This window comes from Bos mutus, chromosome 2 (assembly GCF_027580195.1).
Source record: "Bos mutus isolate GX-2022 chromosome 2, NWIPB_WYAK_1.1, whole genome shotgun sequence".
Taxonomy (NCBI): domain Eukaryota; kingdom Metazoa; phylum Chordata; class Mammalia; order Artiodactyla; family Bovidae; genus Bos; species Bos mutus.
In genome coordinates, this window is record NC_091618.1 from 131,090,882 (window position 1) to 131,115,988 (window position 25,107).

General features: G+C 38.7%; 1 protein-coding gene across 7 annotated transcripts in view; it reads right to left on the reverse strand.

The window, feature by feature from the left end:
- IWS1 (interacts with SUPT6H, CTD assembly factor 1) overlaps positions 1 to 24,463 on the reverse strand; it is a 45,988-nt gene extending 21,525 nt beyond the window's left edge. For 2 of the 7 annotated variants that reach the window (XM_070359816.1, XM_070359819.1), the window contains exons 1-5: positions 24,148 to 24,463; positions 22,058 to 22,173; positions 4,165 to 5,314; positions 2,959 to 3,148; positions 2,348 to 2,405 (exon numbers count right to left, since the gene is read on the reverse strand). In XM_070359816.1, coding sequence (XP_070215917.1) covers positions 2,348 to 2,405; positions 2,959 to 3,148; positions 4,165 to 5,314; positions 22,058 to 22,173; positions 24,148 to 24,181 — 1,548 coding nt within the window. In that variant the 5' untranslated portion in view covers positions 24,182 to 24,463. Of the gene's footprint in view, positions 1 to 2,347; positions 2,406 to 2,958; positions 3,152 to 4,164; positions 5,315 to 22,057; positions 22,177 to 24,147 lie in introns of all 7 variants that reach the window. The other 5 variants (XM_070359804.1, XM_070359811.1, XM_070359787.1 and 2 more) reach the window with 3 other exon arrangements.
- Between the last annotated feature and the right edge of the window lie 644 nt (positions 24,464 to 25,107).

Sequence of the window (25,107 nt, forward strand, 5' to 3'; positions counted from 1 at the left end):
TGACTTACCAAAGACTACTAATGTATTTTTACATACCTTTGCAAAGACCTGTGAACATTTCAATTTCACATAAATGCCCAATTTGCTACTGCCATCATGTTTTAATTTTAAACATATTTTAAACCATACCAAACGTGACTTTGGCTTGCATGACCACTACCCATTTAGACTGAGCCACATGCTTTTGTTTCTCTTTTTTCCTTCCTGCATCCCTGACTTTCTGCCTGAGATATTCTTTCTGCTTTTACAATTTCTTTCAGTTGGCATTTTGATAAGATGAAATAAGAAGGGAATCTTCATTTTTGTAGAATACAAAAAACTCTTAAGTTTTAGTTACTGGATTCTCTTACTTCTGCTGACAAGTCAGCTATTAAAATAACTTGCTCTCTGAGGGCTTCCCTGGTGGCTCAGACAGTAAAGAATCTGCTTGAAATGCAGAAAGCCTGGGTTCAATCCCTGGGTTGGGAAGATCCCCTGGACCCGAAGGGCATGGCAACCCACTCCTCTCTGAATGTGCTTGTTTATTACCCTTTGGCTGCTTTCAAGTCTTTCCTGCAATTTTATTGTGATGTATTTAGGGGCAGATTGGTTTGTATTTATCCTACCTGTAATCTGTAGAATTTCTAGACTCTATGATTTATGAATTGTTTCTTTAAATACTGCTTCTGATATACGTATATTTTTCCTTTCTCCTTCGAGGATTCCAATTCACCCTGTTAAACCTTCTCATTATGTTTTTTACATTTTCTACACTAATATCTCAGTATTTCATTCTACATAGTTCCTTCTAACTTACCTTCCAATTCACTCATTTTCTTGTCAAATATGTCTAATCTGTTGTTAAACTCATCCACCAAGTTTTAAATTTCAGTTACTGTATTTTCACAGTTTCAGAGTTTATAAAAAAATTAATTAATGTATTTAACCACCCTGGTTGTGGTGGTTTAACCATCACTGGTATTTAACCATCCCAGTGTGGTTCACGGGATCCGTCCTGCATCACGCGGGATCTCTCCTTTCAGCCAATGACTCTCCAGTAGCGGCGTACGGCCTCCAGAGTGCGCAGACAGCCTCCAGAGTGCGCAGGCTTGGGAGTTGCGGCACACAGGCTTTAGCTGCTCTGCGGCACGTGGGATCCCAGTTCCCTGGAAAAGGATCAAACCCTCCTCCCCTGCACTGAAAGGTGAACACTTAACCAGTGGACCACCAGGAAAGTCCCCAGAATCTCAACTTGGTTCTGTTCCAAATATTTAAACACACACACACACACAACTATTTGCTCTAAGAAACTTTTTAATCTTTTATCTTGCTGAACACAGATACCATCTAAAATTTCTATATCTAGAGCCCTTAGGTCTATTTCTACCATCTGTTGTTACTACTGTTTTCTTTTAAATTGTGAAGTGCATATTATGTATTTGAAAAACTACAGAAATAATTTGAGGTCTATGATTATGTTAACTTTGTCCTGAAAGGTTTTTTTTTTTTTTAACGTTTTGGCACATGGGATCTTAGTTCCCTGATCAGGGATAAAATCCAAGCTTCGTGTGGTGGAAGCACAATCTTAATCAATAGACTGCCAGGGAAGTCCCTGTCCTGAAAGGATTTCTGTTTGAATATATCAGGTTCCTGAGAGCCAGCCAACAGGCTAATCACGGTAATCAAACTTCTGAGACTGAGACTGAGCAAACCATGTTGCTAGATGACTCAAAGGTAGCCTAAAATCTGAGCAAAGGCTATTTTAACTTCCAGTTCACCCTTAATCTTAGGAGTCTCAATCCAGAGCATTGGGTTTTCAGGGTCACCTAACCTCAATAGGCCCTGACCTCAAAGTTTTGTCTCTTGAGCCTTGAGGCAACTGAAAATAAACTTATCCTCTCAGCCTGACTAGATGAATAGCCCAGAGAAAGCAATTCTAAATGCTGAGCTTACCTCTTTAGGTTCCTACCTTCTGCTGGGTTTTATCTCATTTTTATGATGATGAGCAACTTTTTGAAACATTTTGTCTAGCTTTTGTAGATGTCCTTAGCAGAAGGACAAATTACATTGCCTGCCATTGCTATAATCAGAAGCTCCATAACTATTGTGAGTCTCTAGCATTATAAAGTGCCTTTTCATTGTACTTTAATGTGTTCCTTCCTGTCCTTAATACAATTTGCCTGTTATATTCCTTTTATGCCTTTGTAGACCATTTCATTTCACTTTCTGAATACCTTTTTTCTAGATTATTCTGCTGGATACATCATAGTTGTTTATTTTTACTTACTGAAATCTCTTAATAGAGAACCACTGCCATAAAAACAAACAAAAAAAACATAAAGAGGAAATATTTCCATCTTATACTTACTGTAAATTCTTCCTCCTCCTCATCACCAGATTCTCCAAATATGTCTGCAATAAGATTTCTAGAAAAGAAATATAAACAATTTTCATTTGTTTTCTTCTCATTTGCATAGGAATCATGAAACCTTTTTCTACTAGGGTATAATTTACATATAGTAAGACATGTAGGTCTCATGTGTCTACTTTAATGGGTTTTGACAAAAGCACACATTTATGTAACCATTACCTTAATAGAACAATTGCATCTCCCAGAAAGTTCCTTTGTGACCCTTTCTAGTGAGCCCAATATATAAATGTCCCAGAGGCAGCCACCTTTCTACCTACCATCAGATTAGTTTTGCCTGTTCTGCACTTCATATAAGTGGAATTAGATAACATGTCCCCTGTACTTCTTTCACTTGTAAGAGAGTGTTTTTGAGATTCATCCATGCTGTACTACGCAGCAGTAGCTGAAGAATTAAAATCCTTCATCTCCCACAGCCATGCAATTAGGCAGGGTATACTGTATTACGCTTCAACACAGAATTTTAATGTAAGTTTAAATAACTTGAAAGACAAACTCCTCTCTACCACCTTATATGAACCCTGGGAAGTTCGGGTTACACGGTCACTTACTCTTCTTCATTCCCTGACTCACTATCACTCCCAAACAGATCCTTCTCTTCATTTTTCTTATCAGACAGTTCTTTCCCCGCTTCCTCGTCACTGTCAGATGCTATCGTCTTCTCTCTTTTGCCTGATTTGTCCGATATAACATCACTGTCAGAGTCATCTGCATCAGAGACAACACGACTCTTCTTTGCTGCTGCTGAAAAAGAAAACCATCATTAATCTTATTCACCATGGTCACTGTGTTAGAACGTACAACAGATGCTCTAAAATGGCAGTATGTGGCAAAAATGAAAGGTCTTATAACACAGTTTAGAATAAAAAAAACTTAAAGATTCACTCAAGAGTCATCTTACAATTAAGAAGATGTTAGGAAAAAGAGGCCAAAAGATGAAGTTTTTCACCAAAATAAAGTGGGCATCAATAGCTACCTTTCCTTTGGGGGAACGAAGAAAATAAGACTAGAATCTCTTTCATGCTGCCTAGTATTAGCAGAACTCTTAAGGCTTGGATATTCTTTTGTGGAATCCCCATTTCTCAATTATCCATCACTGCTCAATCCGGAATTTCAAACTGCACATATGTTGCTCTTTTCCCTTCTCCTTTAATAACTGTCAGGTATTGGGGAATGTCTCTTCCAAAGAAGATATTTCATCAAAAAGTAATCAAGTAGTAAAGATTGGAATACTCTGTGGAGACACTGAGTCTCTAAATAAGAGTACTTCACAAACTTCCCGGCATTCAATGATGTTTAACAAATGAAGACAGGTACCCGTGGGAGCTCAGTCACTGTATGGATGGGATGCAGTGCATTTGCTGTCAAAGAGACCCACCGCTAACTCTGGATACAGCTGAGTTTTCATGTAATCATATTTCCTTGAACATTACCCTTTCTAGTAAAAAACAAACAAACAAAAAATTTTCATGTAAATCTTTCATATTGCCATTATCATGCAATCTATCTTATCAACCTGAAGCAGTCAGAACTTAACAAATACTGCTCAAAGAATTCAAAGGAAATTTAATATTAAGACTTGCCAATGAGGGAATTTCCTGGTGTCCAGTGGTTAAGACGCTGCACTTTCATTGCCAAGGGCCTGAGTTCAATCCCTAGTTGGGGAACTAAGATCGCATAAGCCAGAACTATGCTTCATATTATAAGTTTAGACAATAAGTAAAACTACTGATAAACAGCCCAAAATAATTCCTTACATGCTTTCTCTTCATCATCACTATCAGAAAGCACAGCAGCTTTTCGCTTTGCTACCTTCTCCTCCTCCCCTTCTTTTTCTTCATCCTCATCACTGTCAATTTTGGCCCTTTTAGGTTCTTCCTCCTCGCTGTCAGAACTGTTGAACCGCTTTCTGTCTACATGGGCATCTGCAGGAAGGGAGTCATTCTGCACTTCCGTATCCTCTCCCTTATTCTCCCCATCACTGTCCTCCTCAGACTCTTGTTTCTGTTTGTGTCTGGAGGCATCCTCAGTTTCTGAATCACTGGCAGGTCCCTTCTGAGGCTCCTCACTCTCAGAGTCACTGACTCGGGGTTTGGGAAGCTCCTCATTTTCAGAATCACTGGCCTGGTTCCTTGGGGGGTCCTCACTTTCCGAATCACTTATTCGGGGTTTGGGAAGCTCCTCATTTTCCGAGTCACTGGCTTGGTGCCGTGGGGGATCCTCACTTTCTGAGTCACTGATACGGGGTTTGGGAAGCTCTTCATTTTCCGAGTCGCTGGCTTGTTGTCTTGGCGGGTCCTCACTTTCTGAGTCACTGATTCGGGGTTTGGGAAGCTCCTCATTTTCAGAGTCACTGGCCTGAGTCCTCTGAGGCTCCTCACTTTCTGAGTCACTGATCCGAGGCTTGGGAAGCTCCTCACTTTCAGAATCACTAATTCGAGGTTTAGGGAGCTCTTCATTTTCAGAGTCACTGGCTTGGTTCCTCGGAGGTTCCTCACTCTCTGAGTCACTGGCTTGAGGTTTTGGAGCACCTTCTGTTTCCGAGTCACTGGCAGGACTTTTGGGGAGCTCTTCAACTTCTGAATCACTGGCAGGAGGCTTCCTAACATCTTCATTTTCTGAGTCACTTGCATGTCCATTAAGCAGTTCCTCATTTTCAGAGTCACTCGCAGGTAATTTCCTGGTCTCCTCACTTTCAGAGTCACTCCCATGGTGATTGATGTCTTCATTTTCAGAATCACTGGCAGGAGGCTCTGCGTGCTCTTCAGATTCAGAGTCACTGTCCTTTTGTCTCTGGAGTTCCTCACTTTCAGAGTCACTGGCATTAAGATTGGAGGGGTCATCATTGTCAGAGTCTGTCACCTGATGTCTTTTGTTGAGGTTATCTTCTCGATCACTAGGTTCATTCTGAAAAATTAAGGGAGAAAAAATTAGAAAAGTAAAAAAAAAGTTTGGTAGTAAAAATGTTAAACTTTTCAGCTATTTTTTTTTTTTTTAAAAACTGAGGTTTAGAGCAGTCTTGGTCATACATCCAAGTAACCCTGGCACAAAAAAAAAAAAGTTTTAGGGAAAACACTGACTAACCTAACAATACTAACATATAACATCACATGAAGTAATCTGAAAACTCAAGGGTACAAAGGTGATACAAGTATATTATAGCTGTGCTTTTGTAAATGCAGAGAAAAACATGTAAAATTAAACATGTCAAAATACTAACAACTAAAATGTGGGTAATTTTTTCCCTTCTAGTATCTGAACTCTCCATAATACGGTAATTAATATTCTGGCTTAAAAAGTAAAGTACTTCTGTGTTTGAGTTTCCCTCCTTAAAAATATGTTGAGCCAGTATTTTTCTTTATAATATATGACGAACATTACCTGGACTTACTTTAGCACAAACCAATTCTCAAGCACCAAAGAAACAAAGTATAAGCCCACCATATCATGGGATGAAATAATTAAGTAGTAAGACAATTCAGTGACAAGATGAAAGGCTTATAAAATAAGCTTATAATATAAAAAATTGAGGGCTTTTCCCCCTCTGTATTTCACTGCCATCTTGACAGCAAAGTTTCAAAGACATAGTAACTGCTATAAATATATTCATTCAAATATAACATATTCAAGAAATTTTTTAAAATCATAAATTTTTCAAATTTCCCAAAGGTATTTTTCTTTTATTATCATGGGTCACTCACAGCATAGCACTGTACTCCTTGTCAGTCATACACCCTGTTACCCCAATAAAACTGGCATTTATCTATTAAATTAGGACAGGAGAAATTACAGAATTTTTTCATACTGTACAAGATATAGTACTCCATATATGGATAGAAGCTTACTTTTGGCTGTATTTCATAATTTAATTTTTTATGTTTTAAAAGAATATAGATGAAAAAATTAACTATCTAGAGTGTGACGCCTAAACAGGCAGGCATTTTTTGGCCTGTTGTCGTCACTGAGAAGGCACACTCTGTGCTTCAGAGCGCAGAAGGGTGTCTGGTATACACAAAATCATAGGAAGAATTCATTGAATGAATAATAAGAATTAAATGTTAATAATTTAAAGTGAGGAATAATTAACTCAACAAGTATCTGCTTCAAGTCTACCATGTACAAGGTGCTAAGAATCAAGGCTGAACATGTCTCAGTGCCTGACCTTAAGGAAGTTTTATCTAGTGAGCTGGCCACATATACAGTAACAATAGTATAACATACACTATTACAAAGGTGATATTCTGAAAGCCAGGAAGTGATTTATATGAAACTAAGCCATAAAAGGTGTGCAGACAACAGGTATTTAATTATTGGTGATGACAGAGTTAAGAAGTTAACTACATTATTGAGGGTGGAAGGCAAAAGATACAGGTACCAGCAGAGGTAACTAAAGCAGGAGGCAAAAGGGAAAATTGTTAACTGCCTTTCAGAATGCTTTCAATAACATACTCATGACATGTTCTTATGACTCAATTTATTTCAGCTGCAAACAACACAAATCATTTCAGGCTAACTCCAGAACAATCTTTCCAGAATCACAGCGGGATGAATGGTTAAAGGCTCTAGAAGGGTAGGAACCAGGGCAGTTCAGAGAGCTCAGAAAGGGAACTCAAGGACCTTTCACTAGAGACTTAGCTCTCACCACTGATAAATTTTGGTGCCTTGGACCTCAATTTTAAGTGCCCAGAAGAGATGATCTAACAGGTCATGGCAATAGAGGATGTCCAACAGGTTATAGCCAAAGCAGAGGCGCAGCGCTGGGAGAAAGGAAGAAGACAGAAAGACTCCCAAAGAAAGAAGAGAGGCCATGAACTGAGCAGTCATTCCAAAACGCATCTATTACACTTTACCCTGGACTTCCCGACCAAGGACACGACATGTGATAACGACTGTGAAACTTGTGAATTCTCATCAATTTTTGAGGAGATTTGTAAGAATCTGAGTATCTACCCATCAGGTGTGGCACAATGGAGGGAAAGTGGGAAGTCACCATGGTAAGAAAGTACTGATGGATAGAATCAAGGTAGACAATGTACTTCGGCGAATACATTGTAAGACTTAGGAAAAGAGTACATTAGAAATTATATGGTAAAACTTAGAAGTTATCAAAATGATATTAAAAAAACTTTAGACTGGTTTCAGCAATTAAGTTGTAAACTTAAAAAAATATTTTAAAAAATGCTTTTTAAAAGTCATATTTGATATCAACAAATAAACAGTGGGATTCCCAGGTGGCCCAGTGGTAAAGAATCCGCCTGCCAATGCAGGAGATAGAGAGATGTAGCTTCAATCCCTGGGTCTGGAAGATCCCCTGGAATAGGAAATGGCAACCTACTACAGTATTCTTGCCTGGAGAATCCCACTGACAGAGAAGCCTGACGGGCTACAGTCCATAGAGTCGCAAAGAGTCGATACAACTGAGCAACTCAGTGCAAACACGTGCCATTTAAACACTATTTCTTAATATAAAAGGATCCCCAATTTTAACTCTCAGAGAAACTGAGCTCTCTAACAGTCCTTAGAGGCTTTAGACATGTCTATAACGCCTCATATCCCGCTCTTAAAATCATTTACACTATAGTGGTTACCCATAGTGAATGAATTGGTTGATGAATTGGTTGTTCGTCTCAGCAAATGGTAACAGATTCCTTACGACCAGTGCCACAATATGCAGAGATAATTAACATCCTAAATTAAAAATAATTAATCAAAATGATATAAAGCAAGTATCAGTTTGTAAATTTCAAAGAAGTATAAGAATGTCAAATAGAAGTCCTTGTAAAGAACCAAAAAACTGAGGACAACTGTTTCCTCCTTATTAATTAAAAGAATTAAACTCAAAAGAGTTGAACTTGCAGACCAACCCTTCATCATAAATTGGTAAAACATTCAACACCAAGTCACATAGTAAATTCCATGAGGAAGTATTTACAGGAACATTTTCCAAAACATATTTCACTGGATCTTAGTTCAAGAAGATAAATTTTAAATCCTCATTGTGGAGCTTTGACAATACATATCACTGTAAGAGCATAAGGAAGGATCTGAGAAATCCAGTTTTTATTACACAATGCTGTTAATCCAGTGTAGCTCCTGAAGGGCTGCAAGGCTTTTGACTTTGTGAAACTCCAGCTTTACAGCAATCATACACATAATAAAAAAAAGATATATACCTGAGTGTCTTTTGTCAAAAGCTGGTTGATCTTAGAATCAGTCAAAAACAAAAACACTTCTGCTGGGTACTAGAAAAAGAAAATGTCTACACAAAGTTTAGGAGTTTATAATGATGGGACTTCCCTGGTGACTCAGTGGTAAAGAATCTGCCTGCCAATGCAGGAGACACAGGTTTGATTCCTGGTCTGGGAGGATTCCACATGCCTCAGAGCAACTAAGCCCATGTACAACTACTGAGTCTCTGTTCTAAAGCCTGGGAGCCACAATTACTGAAGCCCGCGCCCCCTAGAGCCCATGCTCCACAAGAGCAGTCAGTGCAGTAAGAAGCCCGCACACCAGAAAGTAGCCCCTGCTGGCCGCCACTAGATAAAAGTCCACGTAGTAATGAAGACCCAGCACAGCCCAAAACAAATAAGTAAATAAAAATAAAAAGTTTATAATGATGAAGCAAACTCCCGTCTACCTCTCCAGACTCGCTTCTGCCCTTTCACCAGCATCAACTCTATGCACTGCACCAGCAGTTCCCAAACTCTTGCATTAAGAATCACCTGGGAAGCTTTGGTGAAAACACAGATTTTGTGCTTCTCCTCTCCAGGTATTTAGATAGTAAATCTGGGGAAGGGGGTCAAAGAATCTGCATTTTGACATCTAATCCAAGTGACTCTAACTGCACATTAAAATTTTACTGCAGACACATGGAACTACAGATTCACTACATTACTCCATGTTTTCACCTCAGCTTGTCCTTGTCATATCTCAACATGAGGCAAAAATACCCCCTTCCTGAAGCCTCTTTCATCCTTCTCTCTAGGTAGAATGGATTCTGAGCAATATGAGTTCACAATGTGGACTTAAGAGTCTATAAGATCTAGGCCATCTAGGTTCATGGCTCATCTTCTTCTGTAAAATTTAGGGAAATTACCTTAACTTCCCAAAGTCCTCAATCTGACAGTCAGAAATAGTATTTATAACTTAGAGGTCGGTCTATTGAGAGGACCAAATGTATGTGCCTGTGAGCACTCACTGTATGTTGCTAATCATCTACAACCAATTATTAATTATAAGACATTCACCCTTGAAGACAGAGCTCAGATGCATCATCTCTGCAGGCTGAGCTGGTCAGTCACTCCTCCTTTCATGTCACCAGAGCGTCTTGTGCATCTACCTCACTAAAAGGTGATGTTTTTACATTTATCTTCATAATATGAATGAACAAATGACCTTAAGATAAGAGACCATTTAAGAAAAGTAACCCAAAACCTATCTTTTACCTTCAGTATACAAATAAAACAAACCCCACAAGATAATGCTTAACAAAAAAGAACCAAAGCAAAATGTTTTTCTCATAAATTTGGTAGACTCAAAGACAAAGGCTGAAACCTAACACAAAGAAAGGACATAAATGGAATTGAAAGAAGTGCTATCAAATAGGGTAAACAAGGAGAGCAATGTCTGAAAAGAATCTTCTACAGGCTTCAGTGTACTCCTCATAGGAACGCTTTCCTTATATTAGCACAACCTTTCTGTGCAAAGACCCAAATGATTGCAGACTGCTATCTCTTCTCAATTCAAAGTAAAGCTGGGGCTAATGGGGCTGTCACCAACTTCAACCAAAGATGGATACTTGTGCCCATTAGCCTCTGCCTACAGTCAGCAAAAAAGGAGAAGCCAGGCACTATTTCCAAACAACCTCTTTCTCAATAGCCCCATACACTATTTTTTCCTGTGAGACCCTCAAGAGGGGAACATTACTTTTCTATGCAGATAAAACCTATAAAGTGGATTCTTTTTTTTTTTTTTTTAAAGTGGATTCTAAAATGCACATTACTTTCCATATATTTTCTGTGGAACAAAAAACAGCTGATCACAATCCACAACTAATTTCATGCTGCTCAAGAGACTATTCAAATAAAACAACAAAAATTAGAACTGGCAACTAGTTATAACTAGGTTGCATTCATGCTCAAATTGCTTTATTTAAAAAATTGTGTTTCCAAAGAAGTTAAACTGTCACTGTTTGCAGATGACATGAAGATTCTAAAGATGCTACCAGAAAACTACGAGAACTCATCAGTGAATGTGGTAAATTTGCAGGTTACAAAATTAATACTCAGAAAATCTGTTGCCTTTCTATACACAAGAACGAAAGATCAGAAAGAGAAACGTCAAACAGTGATTCTATTTACCACTGCATCAAAAAGAATACAACACCTAGGAGTAAACCTACTTTCCAGCCATAATACTCCTGAAACACAAGTGCTTCTCAGTCCTAGGCCTTTAAACCTGTGGTTCTCTCCAGCTAGAATTATCACCACCACCTCTAACTGGCTTCTCTATCTGGTAATGTCAGTCACTCCTCAGAGTCTACTTAGCCCACCCTCCCATCCTCCTACAGTCCTTTGTATGTGCCCTTTATGTAATTTTTAAATATATTTAGTTATTTGATGCATGCTAATAAAAATAGGTAACTACATAAAATGATGGGACAGTTATTCTAGTTATTTTCCTATGATTTCAAATATTAATGTGCAGACACAGAAAAGTATATTAAAATCACCTTCAACAACACAACCCAAAGATCACCATTATTTACATTTTTTACGAGAAATTTCCTCTCAATCTCTTCTCTGTGTGAATTTACTTTAAAACAGTAAATAAGGATCTAGAATCACAATTTAATGGCCGGTATCTTTCAAGTAACACACTGAATTCTCCCATTTCACAAAATATTTTTTTGGAAACAACTGTAATGGCTGCATTGCCATTCTTAGAAATGTTCTCTTTATATTTTAATTACTAATTTTCATTTTGTTGGACACGTATTGCTTCCTTTCTTATTTTTCTTTGCCTCATTTGTCCATTTCAGTGTTCTCAACCTGAGGGTGGTTCTGAGTCCTCCCCTAAGGGGGCATTTGTGAATGCAAAGGCCCTTTGGTTAGCAATGACTGGAGAGGGTATGTTACTACCATTTTATTTAATGCTTTGGAACCAAGATACTAAATGTCCTGCAATATAAAGGACTGCCTCTAAATGCCAACAGCTGGCTTACTCAGAATCATCTGTTTAGCTGGGCGGCTCTCCGTGGAGGGGAGGCCACATCCACACACAGCAGGAGAACCAATGAGATGAAAGAGCCAAAGGTCCCAGCAGAGACTGTGTTACCAGAGTAACAAGTAAAGCAGCCTGGCTTCTTCTGGAATGTGAACTGGGAAACACAGCTTCAACCAACTAGTAAAGAGAGATAAAAATGAGGCTAAGTGAAAACTTCTGGTATGCTCTGCTGACACACTAACAGTGTGTCCATCTAACAGTGAAATCTGTTACAAGTATTTAAGAACAACCATTCAGGGACTTCCCTGGGGGTCCAGTGGTTAAGACTTAGCACTTCCACTGCAGTAGGTGAGGGTTTGATCCCTGGGGAGGGAACTAATATCCTGTATGCCATGGGGTGTGGCCAAAAAAAGAAAACTTGAGAGGAAATAAAAAGACACACCTTTAAGTGTAAATTAAAAAAAAATTATTACAACCATTCAAAGCCTCTGGAAATGGTACTAAAGACAAAGAGCAAATAAAGAAGCATCTATCCAAGAAGGTCTACAAAAATTAGGTAAGAAAGGCAAAAATAGCTGGTATTTGAACCAATACTACTCCTTACTTCCACCCTCAGAGATGAACAAGAAAATGATTCTACTCCAGGCTGCTGCAGTCAAAACCAGGGTACTCTCTTCCTCTAGCTCCCGAGGGTGGGGTTTCTTCCCAGGAAAAGCATGATGTCAGTGTTTCTCATTCTGCCTCCAGCTACCTGTTGCTGTAGGTAAGTTCCCAGCAAGTGCAGCTGAAACTGGTGGCTCCCAATCATAGTAAGAAGGCTCTACTGGGGGCAGAGCACACTGAGAGTGCTGGAGGCCTTATCGCCTTTGCCCGAATTTGTGCACAGTGGTTCCATGCCAAGAGAGGCAAGCCAGGAGCACTTCAGGTTGCTATCCAATCCCCACCCCACACTGCGAGCTCAGCTTCTGGAACTGGGATGTCACTCAGAGAGAAATGTGCCATCACCCTTTCCCGCCCCAAACTCCAGATCCCTGGCTCAGAGATTTTGCTTGGGGAAAAAGCAGGCAGTAGGACTTCTCTGGTGGTCCAGGGGTTAAGAATCAGCCCACCAATGCTGGGGACACAGGTTTGATTCCTGGTCTGGGAAGATTCCACATGCTGTGGGGCAACTAAGCCCGTACACAACTACTGAGCCTGTGTGCCTAGAGCCCGTGCTCTGCAACGAGATGAAAGCCACCACAACGAGAAGTCCATCCACTGCAACTAGAGAAAGCCTGCACGCAGAGACGAAGACCCAGCATAGCCAAATATATACATAAATAATAAAAAGCAGGCAGTAAACCAGATAGCTTCTAATTTTTCCCAAAAGAAACCAACTTCATCTGTAACCAAGCTTGGGGAAGTTCAGGCTAAGGCACTTTCACAGGAAGTTGTGGTGAAATGCACTTAGGAGGAGATTCAAAATATAGATAAACTGTAGGCCAGCTAGTTTGCAGGAGATAAGCAGGTAATAATATAGCTGGAAGGAGCCAGACTAACTTGTTGAGCAATTTATGCCATAGGGCAATGCTGAAAAAAACAGAGCTATTTGTGGAGTTTTAACAGCTGATGACGGTCACAGAAAGAGGAAAAAAAGAGCCCTATTAATACTATTATCATCTCAGGTGACAGTCAGCATGTCCCAAATTGCACATCTGAGGATGCAACATTAGAGATTTAAAGCTGTGGGTGAGGAAACAGAATTCACTAAAATAATCCAGCCAGTCATTAAACAATTCAAAACATCCAGTTTCCAACAATAAATGAAAAGGTATGCCAAGAAACTGGAAAGTTGACCCATAACCAGGAAAAAAGCAGACAACAGAAACTGCCTGTGATAGCAACCAGATACCAGATTTATCAAAAAAGACTTTAAAGCAGCCATTTATAAACATGCTTAAAAAAATAAAGGTATGATGACAATATCATATCAAATACACAATATATACAGAAACAGAAATTTGATCACATAAAATAACAACACAGTAAGATTAACAACTGACTCCTCAACGGAGACAGTGGAGGCCAGAAAGCAGTGGGATAACATATTCAAAGAGCTCAAAGAAAAACTGAATAAAGGAAATGGCAACGCACTCCAGTATTCTCGCCTGGAGAATCCCATGGACGGAGGAGCCTGGTAGGCTACAGTCCACGGAGTTGCAAACAGTCAGACACGACCGAGCAACTTCACTTTCTCTCTTTCTTCAAAAAAAAAGTTAACAAAAAAAAGAAAACTTTTCCAGATGACCAAAAGAGGAAAGAATTTGTCTAGCACACCTACCATACAAGAACTGCTAAATGAAGTTCTTCAGGCTGAAAGCAAGTGACCTCAGTGAATCTACATGAAAAAAACAATAACCACCAGTAAAGGTAACTGTGTGATTATAAAATCTGTATTTTTTCCTTTCTTGATGTAATTGATTAAAACAACAGTGCACAAATACGTATATATTGTATTGCTGAACCTGCAATATATAAGAATATAATGTGTATTTCCCAATGACAATCAAATGGCAACCCACTCCAGTATCCTTGCCTGGAAATCTCATGGACACAGGAGCCTGGTGGGCTGCAGTCCATGGGGTCGCAAAGAGTCGGGCACGACTGAGCGACTAAGACTTAACGCTTCCCAATGACAGTATAAAGAAGGTGGATGGGAATAAAGTTGTATTACATGAAGGAATAACTTTAGCATGTACTTGAAGTTATCAGCTTAAAAGAGACTGGTAAAAGATAATTTTACATATGCCTCATGGTAAGCCACAAAGCAAAAAGGTGTAAGTAATCTTAGCATACTGCTACAGAAAATCATCAAATCACAAAGGAAGAGAGCAGGAGAAAGAAAAAAGGAATGGCAAAACAGTAAGAAAACAATGAACAAAATTGCAATGATAAGCCCCTAACTATCAATATTTACTTTAAAGGTAAATCGACTCAATTCTCCAACCAAAAGACAGAGTGGCTGAATGGCTGGGGAAAAAACAAACTGAGCTATGTGCTGTCTCACTTCAGCTTTTAGAACACATGCAGGCTGAGGAAAAAAGGGATGGAAAAGATATTCCATGCAAATGGAAACCAAATGAAAGCAAAGGTAGCTATGGTATTAGCTATATTTATAATAAGAGAAAATAGACTTTTAGCAAAAACTATAAGATACAAAGGAAATCATTATATAATGACAGAAGAGTTACCCCAACGAGAGAATTTAACATTTGTAAATATTTACGCACCCAAATCAGAGCACCTCAATATTAACAGACCTGAAAGAAGAAATAAGATACCAATGCAATAATTGTAGGGAACTTCAACCTCTCACTTTCAACAATGGACAGAACAGACAGAAAATCAATAAGGAAGTACTGGGCTTAAACCACGTTAGACCAAATGGACTGAAGAGACATTTACAGAATGTTTCACTCAGCAGAAGCAAAGTACACATTTTTCTCAAGTGTACATAAAACAAACTTCAGTATAGATCAATGTTAGGCCACAAAATAAGTCCTAATAAATTCAAGAAGACTGAAATCATACCAAACATCTTTTCCGACCACAGTGGTATGAAAATAGAAATCAATTATGAGAAGAAAACAGAAAATTTCACAAATATGTGGAGATCAAACATCATGTTACTAAATGACCAATGAGTCAAAGTAGAATTCAAAAAATATCTTTGAGACAAATGAAAATGGAAATACAATATGCCCAAACTTATGGAAAACAGTACAGTAGTTCTAAGAAGGAAGGTTACAATAGATGCCTACATTAAGAAAAAAGAAACAACTTAAACAACAACTTTATACCTCAAGGAACTGGAAAAAAAGAATAAACTAAGCCCAAAGTTATTAGAAGAAGTAATAAAGATTAGAGCAAAAATAAATTAAAGAGACTAAAAAGACAACAGAAAGATCAATAAAATTAAGAATTGTTTTTTAAAAAGATAAACAAATAGGCAAACTTTTAGCCAGACTTACCAAGGGGTGAAAAAAAGAGGATGGAAAGAAGTTAAACTATAAAGGAAAGAAAAGGTGTCAACATTACAATTGACACCACACAAATACAAAGGATCATAAAAACTAAAAAGCTGTATGCCAAGAAATCGGACAATCTATAAGAAACAAATTCCTAAAACATTCAAACTAAGACCAAATCAAGAAGAAACAGAAAATCTGAACAGATGGATCACCATGAAGAGACTGAGTCAGTACTGAAACACTTCCCAGCATTAGGAATCTCAGGACCAGACGGCTCCACTGGCGAATTCTACCAAACGTTTAGAGGAACTAATACCAGTCCTTCTCAAATGGTGCCAACCAAAGAGGAGGGAACATTTCCAAAATCATCTTATGAAACCGGCATTACCCTGATACCAAAACCAGACAAGGACACAAGAAAAGAACATTACAGACCAATAGCCCTGATGAACATAGATGTAAAAATTCTCAAAAAATTATTAGCAAACTAAATTCAGCAAGACATACACTATGATCAAATGGGATTTATTCCATGGATGCAAGGATGGCTCAATATCCACAAATTAATGTGACACACCATATTAACAAAATGAAAGCTAAAAATCACATGATCATCTCAATGGCTGCAAAAAAAAAAAAAAAAGCAGACGAAATTTTACAATTAACGACAAAAACTCTCAACCAACTGGGTAAAGAGAGAATGTATCTCAACATAATAAAGACCATGGGACAAGCCCACAGCCAATATCACTTTGCACTCAATGGTGCAAAGCTGTAAGCATTTCCTCTAAGATCAGGAAAAGACACAAATGCCATCCCTCAACATTTTTATACAACACTGCATTGGAAGTCAGTAAAAAAGAAATAAAAGGCATCCAAAACAGAAAGAAGCAACAGTGTCATTATTTGCAGATGACATAATATATAAAGAAAACCCTAACGACTCACCAGAAAACTGCTAGAACTAATCAGTGAATTTGGTAAAGTTGCAGGGTATAAATCAACAAACAAAAAATCTGTTGCATTTCTCTACACTAAAAATGAACTATAAAACAGAAAAAATTAAGAAAGCAATCCCATTTATAACTGCATCAAGAAGAATGAAAAATCTAGGAATAAATTCAACCAACAAGGACAGTACACTGAAAACTAGGACACTGATGAAAGAAACCAAAGACACAAATAAAAAGAAAGCTAATCCATGCTCATGGACTGGAAAAATTGATATTGTTAAAATGACCATATTATTCAAAGCAAACTACAGGTTCAATGCAATCCCTTTCAAAACTGCAATGGCATTTTTAACACAACTAGGAAAAAATAATCCTAAAATAAACCACAAAAGAACCTGAATAGCCAAAACCGTGAGAAAGAACAAAGCTGGAGATATCATATGCCCTGATCTCAAACTATATTATAATGCTACAGTAGTCAAAACAGTATGGTACTGGCATAAAAAACAGACACACAGATCGACACAACAGAATAGAGAGCCCAGAAACTATCAGAAGCACCTGTGGTCAAGTGATCTACAACAAAGGGGTCAAGAATATACAATGGGAAAGAACAGTCTCTTCAATGAATGGTGTTGAGAAAACTGAACAGCTACATGCAAAGACTCCAACTAGATTACTTTCACACCATATATAGTAATATACTAAAAATGGATTAAAAACTTAAAGAAAACATATGTAGTGCACTCCTGACGCCAGTCTTAGCAAAATTTTTTTGGACACATCTCTTCAGGGAAGGGAAACAAAAACTAAAATAAACAAATGGAACTATATCAAACTAAAAAGCTTTTGCACAGCAAAAGAAACTATCAACAAAACAAAAAAGTTGCCTACTTAATGGGATAAAATTATTTGCAAAAAACATACCTGTTAAGGGGTTAATATCCAACATACACAAAGAATTCACACAACACAACATTAAGAAAACAAATAACCCAAAAACAAAATGTGCAGAGGATCTAAATAGCTATTTGTCCAAAGAAGACATACAGATGGCCAACAGACACATGAAAAGATCACTCATCATCAGGGAAATGCACATCAAAACCACAGTATCAGTAGTACCACCTCACACCTGTCAGAACGGCTCTTATCAAAAGGACAAGAAATAACAAGTGTTGGCAAAGACGTGGAGGAAAGGGAACACCTCTGCACTGTTGGTAGGAATGTCAACTGATGCAGCAACTGTGAAAATAACAGCGGAAACAATTTAAATGCCCATTAACTGACAAATGGATAAACAAATGTGATTTATCCAAAGAATGGAATACTACTGATCACAAAATGGAAAGAAATACTAACACATGCTACAACTTGGATAAATATGAAAGCATTAAGTGAAAAGAAGCCGGTCATAAAAGACCATATGTTATATAATCCTATTCATATGAAATGTCCAAAATAAGGAGGGGCTCAGGGGTGGGAGCACAAGCTGGAATCAAGATTGCTGGGGGAAATACCCATAACCTCAGATATGCAGATGACACCACCCTTATGGCAGAAAGTGAAGAACTAAAGAGCCTTTTGATGAAAGTGAGAGAGTGAAAAAGTTGGTTTAAAGCTCAACATTCAGAAAACTAAGATCATGACATCCGGTTCCATCACTTCATGGCAAATAGGTGGAGAAAGTGGAAACAGTGGCAGACTTTATTTTCTTGGGCTCCAAAATCACTGCAGACGGTGACTGCAGCCATGAAATAAAAAGACGCTTACTCCTTGGAAGGAAAGTTATGACCAACCTAGATAGCATATTAAAAAGCAGAGACATTAATTTGCCAACAAAGGTCCCTCCAGTCAAGGCTATGGTTTTTCCAGTAGGCATGTATGGATGTGAGAGTTGGACAGTGAAGAAAGCTGGGCACCGAAGAATTGATGCTTTTGAACTGTGGTGTTGGAGAAGACTCTTGAGAGTCCCTTGGACTGCAAGGAGATCCAACCAGTCCATCCTAAAGGAAATCAGTCCTGAACATTCATTGGAAGGAATGATGTTGAAGGTGAAACTCAAATACTCTGGCCACCTGATACAAAGAACTGACTCATTGGAAAAGACTCTGATGCTGGGAAAGATTGAGGCAGGAGGAGAAGGGGACGACAGAGGATGAGATGGCTGGATGGCATCACCGACTCAAGGGACATGGGTTTGGGTGAACTCTAGGAGTCAGTGATGGACAGGGAGGCCTGGCATGCTGTGATTCATGGGGTCATGAAGAGTCAGACACGAATGAGCGACTGAACTGAATGACTAACTGGGGGGTGGGAGTGGTAAAGAGGTAACAGCTAAAGGGTTTCCTTCTGATGTGATTAAAATATTCTAAAAAGGACTATGTTGATGGTTGTACTGCTGTGAATATACTAAAGATCACTAAATTGCACACTTTAAATGGGTGAATTGTATGGTATATAAGTTTATCTTAATAAAGCTGTGTAAAAAAAAAGGTGTTATTTTTAAAGGTCAAATTTGACATATAAAAAAAAATCCATGAACACAGTATCAAAATTTAAACACTGGGATATGTATTACTTATTTTTTCTTTGCTTCAGGCTCCAATATGGACCACTAAAGCACTGTTACTAATCTTGACTTTAAGATTTTGCTATTTTTTTCATCATATTGATTGTATTAACTTTAAGTTTTAAAATATTATCTTGATCTTCTTCAACACTTTCCTTAGAGATCTAAAGAAATACATGCAGAGTGAGTATTACAGGTAAAATGAACTAAAAAACAAACAAAACCTGGCCTGTAGAACTCCAAAATCCAAATGGGAAAAACATTATTTGGAAAATCAAGTTGTGAGTACCATCTTGCACCAGGCAAAATGATGCCCCACAAAAGATGACCACAGAACTTGTAAATATGCAAAAGTAATGTATAGATATAAATAAGGATAGGGAGATTATCCTGGATTACCTGAGTAGGCCCAATATAGTAATAATTATAGGGATCCTTGCACCCCACTCCAGTACTCTTGCCTAGAAGATCCCATGGGCGGAGGAGCCTGGTGGGCTGCAGTCCCTGGGGTCACAAAGAGTTGGACACAACTGAATGACTTCACTTTCACTTTTCACTTTCATGCATTGGAGAAGGCAATGGCACCCCACTCCAGTACTCTTGCCTGGAAAATCCCATGGATGGAGGAGCCTGGTAGGCTGCAGTCCATGGGGTCGCTAAGAGTTGGACACAACTGAATGACTTCACTTTCACTTTCACTTTATGCAGGGGAGGGAGGAAAGTCAGAGAAACTGACATATGAGGAACTAAGCAAAGGTCTGGGAGATCTGAAGATGCTACAGCTCTAGCTTTAAAGATGGAAGAAGCCACATGCCAACCAGTGCAAGTGTCCTGTAGAGCTGAAGAAGGCAAGGAAGCAGGTTCTCCCTTAGAGAAAGAACACAGCCCCAGTGACACCCTATTTTAACCCAGTGAGATCCTCTTTGGACTTCCGACCTCTGGAATTTTAAGAAACAAATCTCTGGGGTTATTTTTAGCTACTAAATTTGTATCTGGTTGTTATGGCAGCAATAGGAAACTAATACACATCTTTCAAATTATGGGGCTATAATCTGCACTGCTCCATATAATGTAACTGTACTTTTTCAAGGGTACAACTGCTACTCAAAACTACTAGTAATTAGAATAACCTTTCTGGAGGGGAAAATCTATGAAAAGCACAAAAGTATGTTCATGGCAGAATTCACTGACAATAGCTAGACAGTCTAAATATTAACAATTAGGAAACTGCTGAATAAGTAATAGTTCATCCATGTTATGAAATATTAAGCAGCCATTAAAAATTACACTTAGCGAGAATCTTTAATAACATGGGGCAGTATTTAAAATCTTAAGTAAAGAGATAAAACTGTTATACAGACATATATATATATATATTTCAAGTAACTTAAAACATATACATACATTCTATATAAGAATAAAAATGCAGGAGAAATATATTTTTATATAATAATATAAAAAGTTAATATTTCTGTGACAGGAGTATGCTGACTTTAATTTCTTTTTTAAACTTTCATATAATCTCTAAATTTACAACATGCACATTTATTTATTTAGAACCCATCTCATTAAAAAAATAAAAGTAGTTGAAAAAAGAAAGTCAACACTACATTTATAACACACTTATAACTGAAGCATGAAGCCATGAGTCAATCTCCTGATGCGGTTTTCCAAAATGGGAAATTAAGACGTCACACACTAAATATACTAAAACAACGTTTACATTATCAAGTAATTTCTACCTATCATTTAGAATTTAGTCTAAATGCTTAACAGTATACAAAAAACCAAAATGACACCAAAATAACTAAAAGATAAGCCCTCTTCCCACTTCTGATCTCATCTGCCCCATATTCATTCTACTGTAGCCACAATGGCTCCCACCTTAGATCTTTGTTGGGAATGTTCATTCGCTACATAGCCATGTAGCTATTCCTTCACCTCCTTTCACATCTTGATTCAAATGTCACTTTCTTAATAAGGCCTACATGCACCTCCCTATTCAACATTCAAGCCTGCCCTCCATCTTGGCACCCTCCATTCCATTCTTTCTTCTTTCTTCACAGCAGTTACCATCTTCTAACAAACTATACAATTTTCTTTTTTTTAAAGTATACTGTTTAATGTCTTTCTTCTGCTACTGGAAAACAAGTCTAAGAGAAGGAGTTTCGTGGCAGTGGAACCTCATTAAGTCATTGATATGTCAAAAGAGCCTGACACATAGCAGCTGCTCAATAAATATTTGTTGGATATATGGCTAAACTAGAGATATATCAAAGGACAAAGTCAATAATACAATCTCTAACAACTGCATCTATTATTGCATGTAATAACCTAAAATTGGGCAATTTTCTGTGCAAAATATATGGCATATTGGCCATCTTTATCATTCCTACACTTTAGTTTGTTTTACTGCAAACTTACAGCTGAATTTTTTTAAAAGCCTCAATTTTATTTTGTTAACATTGTGCAGTACAGGACTGTATAACCAGGCAAGCAAATTAAAATGACACAAAGGTAGCAGGTGATAATCCCCATAACTTTCTGTTTCAACTGGTATTTCTTCAGACTTCAAATCCTCACCATCGGATTAGGACATCATTCTGGGAATGAGGAAGTCCAGTCAAATATCAAACACCTGACCTGTTTTCTGAATCAATAAGCACAGTTGAGACTGCCTACTATCCAAAATGAGACTCAATCAGTCCTTACTCCCTATGATTTCATACGTAACCAGACTATCCCTATTTATTTTTAAAGCAGTTCTCTATTATTTTTGAAGGGTTTGCAGCCTAGACCCCGTGACAGGGTCTCTACATCTCCTAAATAAAACAAGTCTCACAGAATAAGCAAGGGAAAAGCCTCCCCAAAGATGTTGTTTAGCCAATACCTCTGAATGACGTTCTACACTTCCAGTGTCTGATCCAGAGTGCTGCTCATTTACATCATCCTCAACGTCTGACCCTGAATCCCGTTCATCCTGCACTGGGGTAGCGCCACCATCATCTGCTTAAAAATAAAACAAAAACCCACTTAAGGAGTAAGATGGATGACATCCTCAACTGAAATGAACACAATGAATCAAGAATAATGTAAGAGCAAAGGTTACCACTGATGAAGCATAACTAATAATACTAATTTGGGAACAAGTACAATACATACATAAATACTCAGTCATACCCTGTACTGCTGACACATTTGGCAGTGAAAATATATCATTAAAGGAATGTGAAGCTTAAGAAATGCCACTAAGAACCAAGTCAACAAATTCTAAATAACAGTGTGTACTTTCAACTTTGTTACAATAACAAAGTCTATTTTCTCCACAGCACTTACTTACCACCTACTAAAGGACTACATGAGTTTCCAAGTTAATTTTGTTCAACGTGATTCTTTCCTCACTTGAATAAAAGTGCCAAAAGAGCAGAGATTCTAGTTCAGTGATGAATCCCTGGAGTGGAGAACACTACCTGGTATAGTATTTGTTTATGAATGAAGAGCATACAGAATTCCATTCCAGAAACAGTGTAAACTCCTTGAAGTAAAAGCATATACTACTATACTATTATAAAACAAAGCTACCTATCTTTAACCAATACTTTAAAAATACAAAGTAAAATTGTACTGAGAGGAATTCAGAGCTGTTGGAGGATACAGGAAGCCTTGGTTAAAAGTTTAATAAAAATAAAATTTAAAATATGAACCAGCCAACTACAGAAGAGTTTAAGAATGAAATCACATTGAACTATGTGTGAACTACTAATGAACTATTCTACTCAGCTAAGGAGTACTGAATATACATATATTTAACCTTTTTCTTATATAGTCATAATTAAAAAAATTTGAAGTGTAATGAAAAGTTATGCTTCAACGGTCAGAATCGGGGTGGGGAGGGGCAGAAGAGGTTAAAACTCTGTCCTAGCATAATAGGAAATAATTACAGAATGCCTAAAAATGATGCAACAAGATAGCATAAGTTAGGAATACAGGGATAAACATCAAAAACGGCTAAAAAAAAAAAAGTCAGGGAATTGCTAACTTTTCATGTCTTTCAGCATGTTAAATTTAAAAACACAAATGAACTGACAACTATTTTGAAAACATCAGGAAAACGTTTAAAGCCAAACAGCAGAATATGTTTGGAAACGTGTTTGCAGTCACTACTGTTCGTCGTCTTATACTAGAATCGATGTGAACGCAAAACAGAAAAGAAGGTAGTTCATGCTTAGAAATTTATTTAAGCACTTCTGACAGAGAATACTCACTGGAACTATAACACAATAGAAAAGCAAAAGTAATGTTTTTATTCCCCATGAGGTTCTGCCTTATTCGTCTTTGGTTCCCAAGTGCCCAGCACCGTGTTAACAAAGTGGGGTCCCGTGTTTATAAACAGGAAAAGAAAGAACTTGAGGGAGGAGAAAGGGGAAAGATCTCAAGGTGAAGGAAAGGCACAAAAAACACTAGTAAGCCCCAGAGGTACACATCTTATTCTAAAATACGTATACAACTCAACTCCGATGTTATCTTTAATGGGAGAAACTAGTTTGCAGGCATAGTCAAACCAGTTTCAACTCCAAGTGAAAAGTCTAGGTAAGATCCTGCACCCCCACTGAACAGCTAGCTCCCCGGGATTCTCGAAAATCACTCTCAACTCCTCAAAGACATTCCCTATCAGGAGAGGCCATTCCTAGTACTTTGCACACAGTAAGCATTTGATATACGGAAGTGGCTCCCATTTCAGCAACATCCTTCGCCAATCTGGAAGACGGCTTTCCGTCCAGAATTCCCTCTCCAAGGTTCTAACTTCTGGGTCCGCAGACGGGCTGCCAGCTCTTCCCGCTACGCCTCAGTCAACATCAGACCCAGTCCCGGGAGAGAACGTCTCTAGGGCCTCCTTCTCTTCCCCGCGGGAGTGCGTGGCCAAGCCCGGTCGAGTAACCGCACCGCCCCCCAGCCCTGTCCCCTACGTCCCTGCCTCACCTGACTGGTCGCCGCTGTAATACTCCGAGTCCATGGCAGGCGGCTCTCGGCGGGGAGTGTCTGGGCCCCGCGCCGCCCCCGTCACTTCCTTGCCGGCGCTTGCCTGCGCCTCAGAGGCTCCAGAAGGTACTCAAACAAACCTCAGAGGCTCCCGCCCAACTGGAGGTTTGGGAGACTGCGGAGAGTAAGGCAGCAACGGCGGCAGACGCCCACACTTGGACCTACAAACGCCGGCAGAAAAGGCCGTACCCTGCTCGCGACCAAGGCGCGCGGGTCGGTAATCTACTTCCCAGAAGCACCTCTGGACCAAAATGGCGTCTGCCCACGACCCTCAAAAGAATGCAGTGCGCAGGCGCTAGCTCATGTCATCTGGCCAATGAGAAGACACAACGCTAATGACGCACGGCATGGCCGGAAAGGAGACTAGTGGGAAAATTGAGCGGGAGCCGCGACTGCAATTACAATCTTCTCCTTGGAGGAACCTGGTCTGTTCCCCATGGAGATGATAGTGTTACTTTATGGGTTCTCCGCCCGCGCTTTGTTTGAATACTTTCTGGACTATTGTTCCGAAAAATGAAGACTCGCTAAAATTAAATTTTCCATCATACGGAAATTAACTATTGTCCCCATCATGCAGCGAGGCTCTTGATTCCCGCCCTTAGTACGGGAAGTGGCGCATTTCCCTCTGGGACTTGTAGTTCGAAGCCTAGCGAGCTATGATGTGTTACTAAGTGGCCTGATCAAAAGAGCCTCTTTTCAAGGCATTTTTCTTCCTTTCTTTTTAAAAATTACGACTTAATTTCCATCTTAAGAAACCATTTGGTTTACACTGGGAAGTACAGGTTTTTGCTTCCAGAAGGGTTCCCGGATGAAATCTTGCTAAAGTGACATTGTTAAACTTGAGCACTACATGCTTGTGAGAATCAACAATGGTTGAGAAACTACCTGACTTGTCAGAAA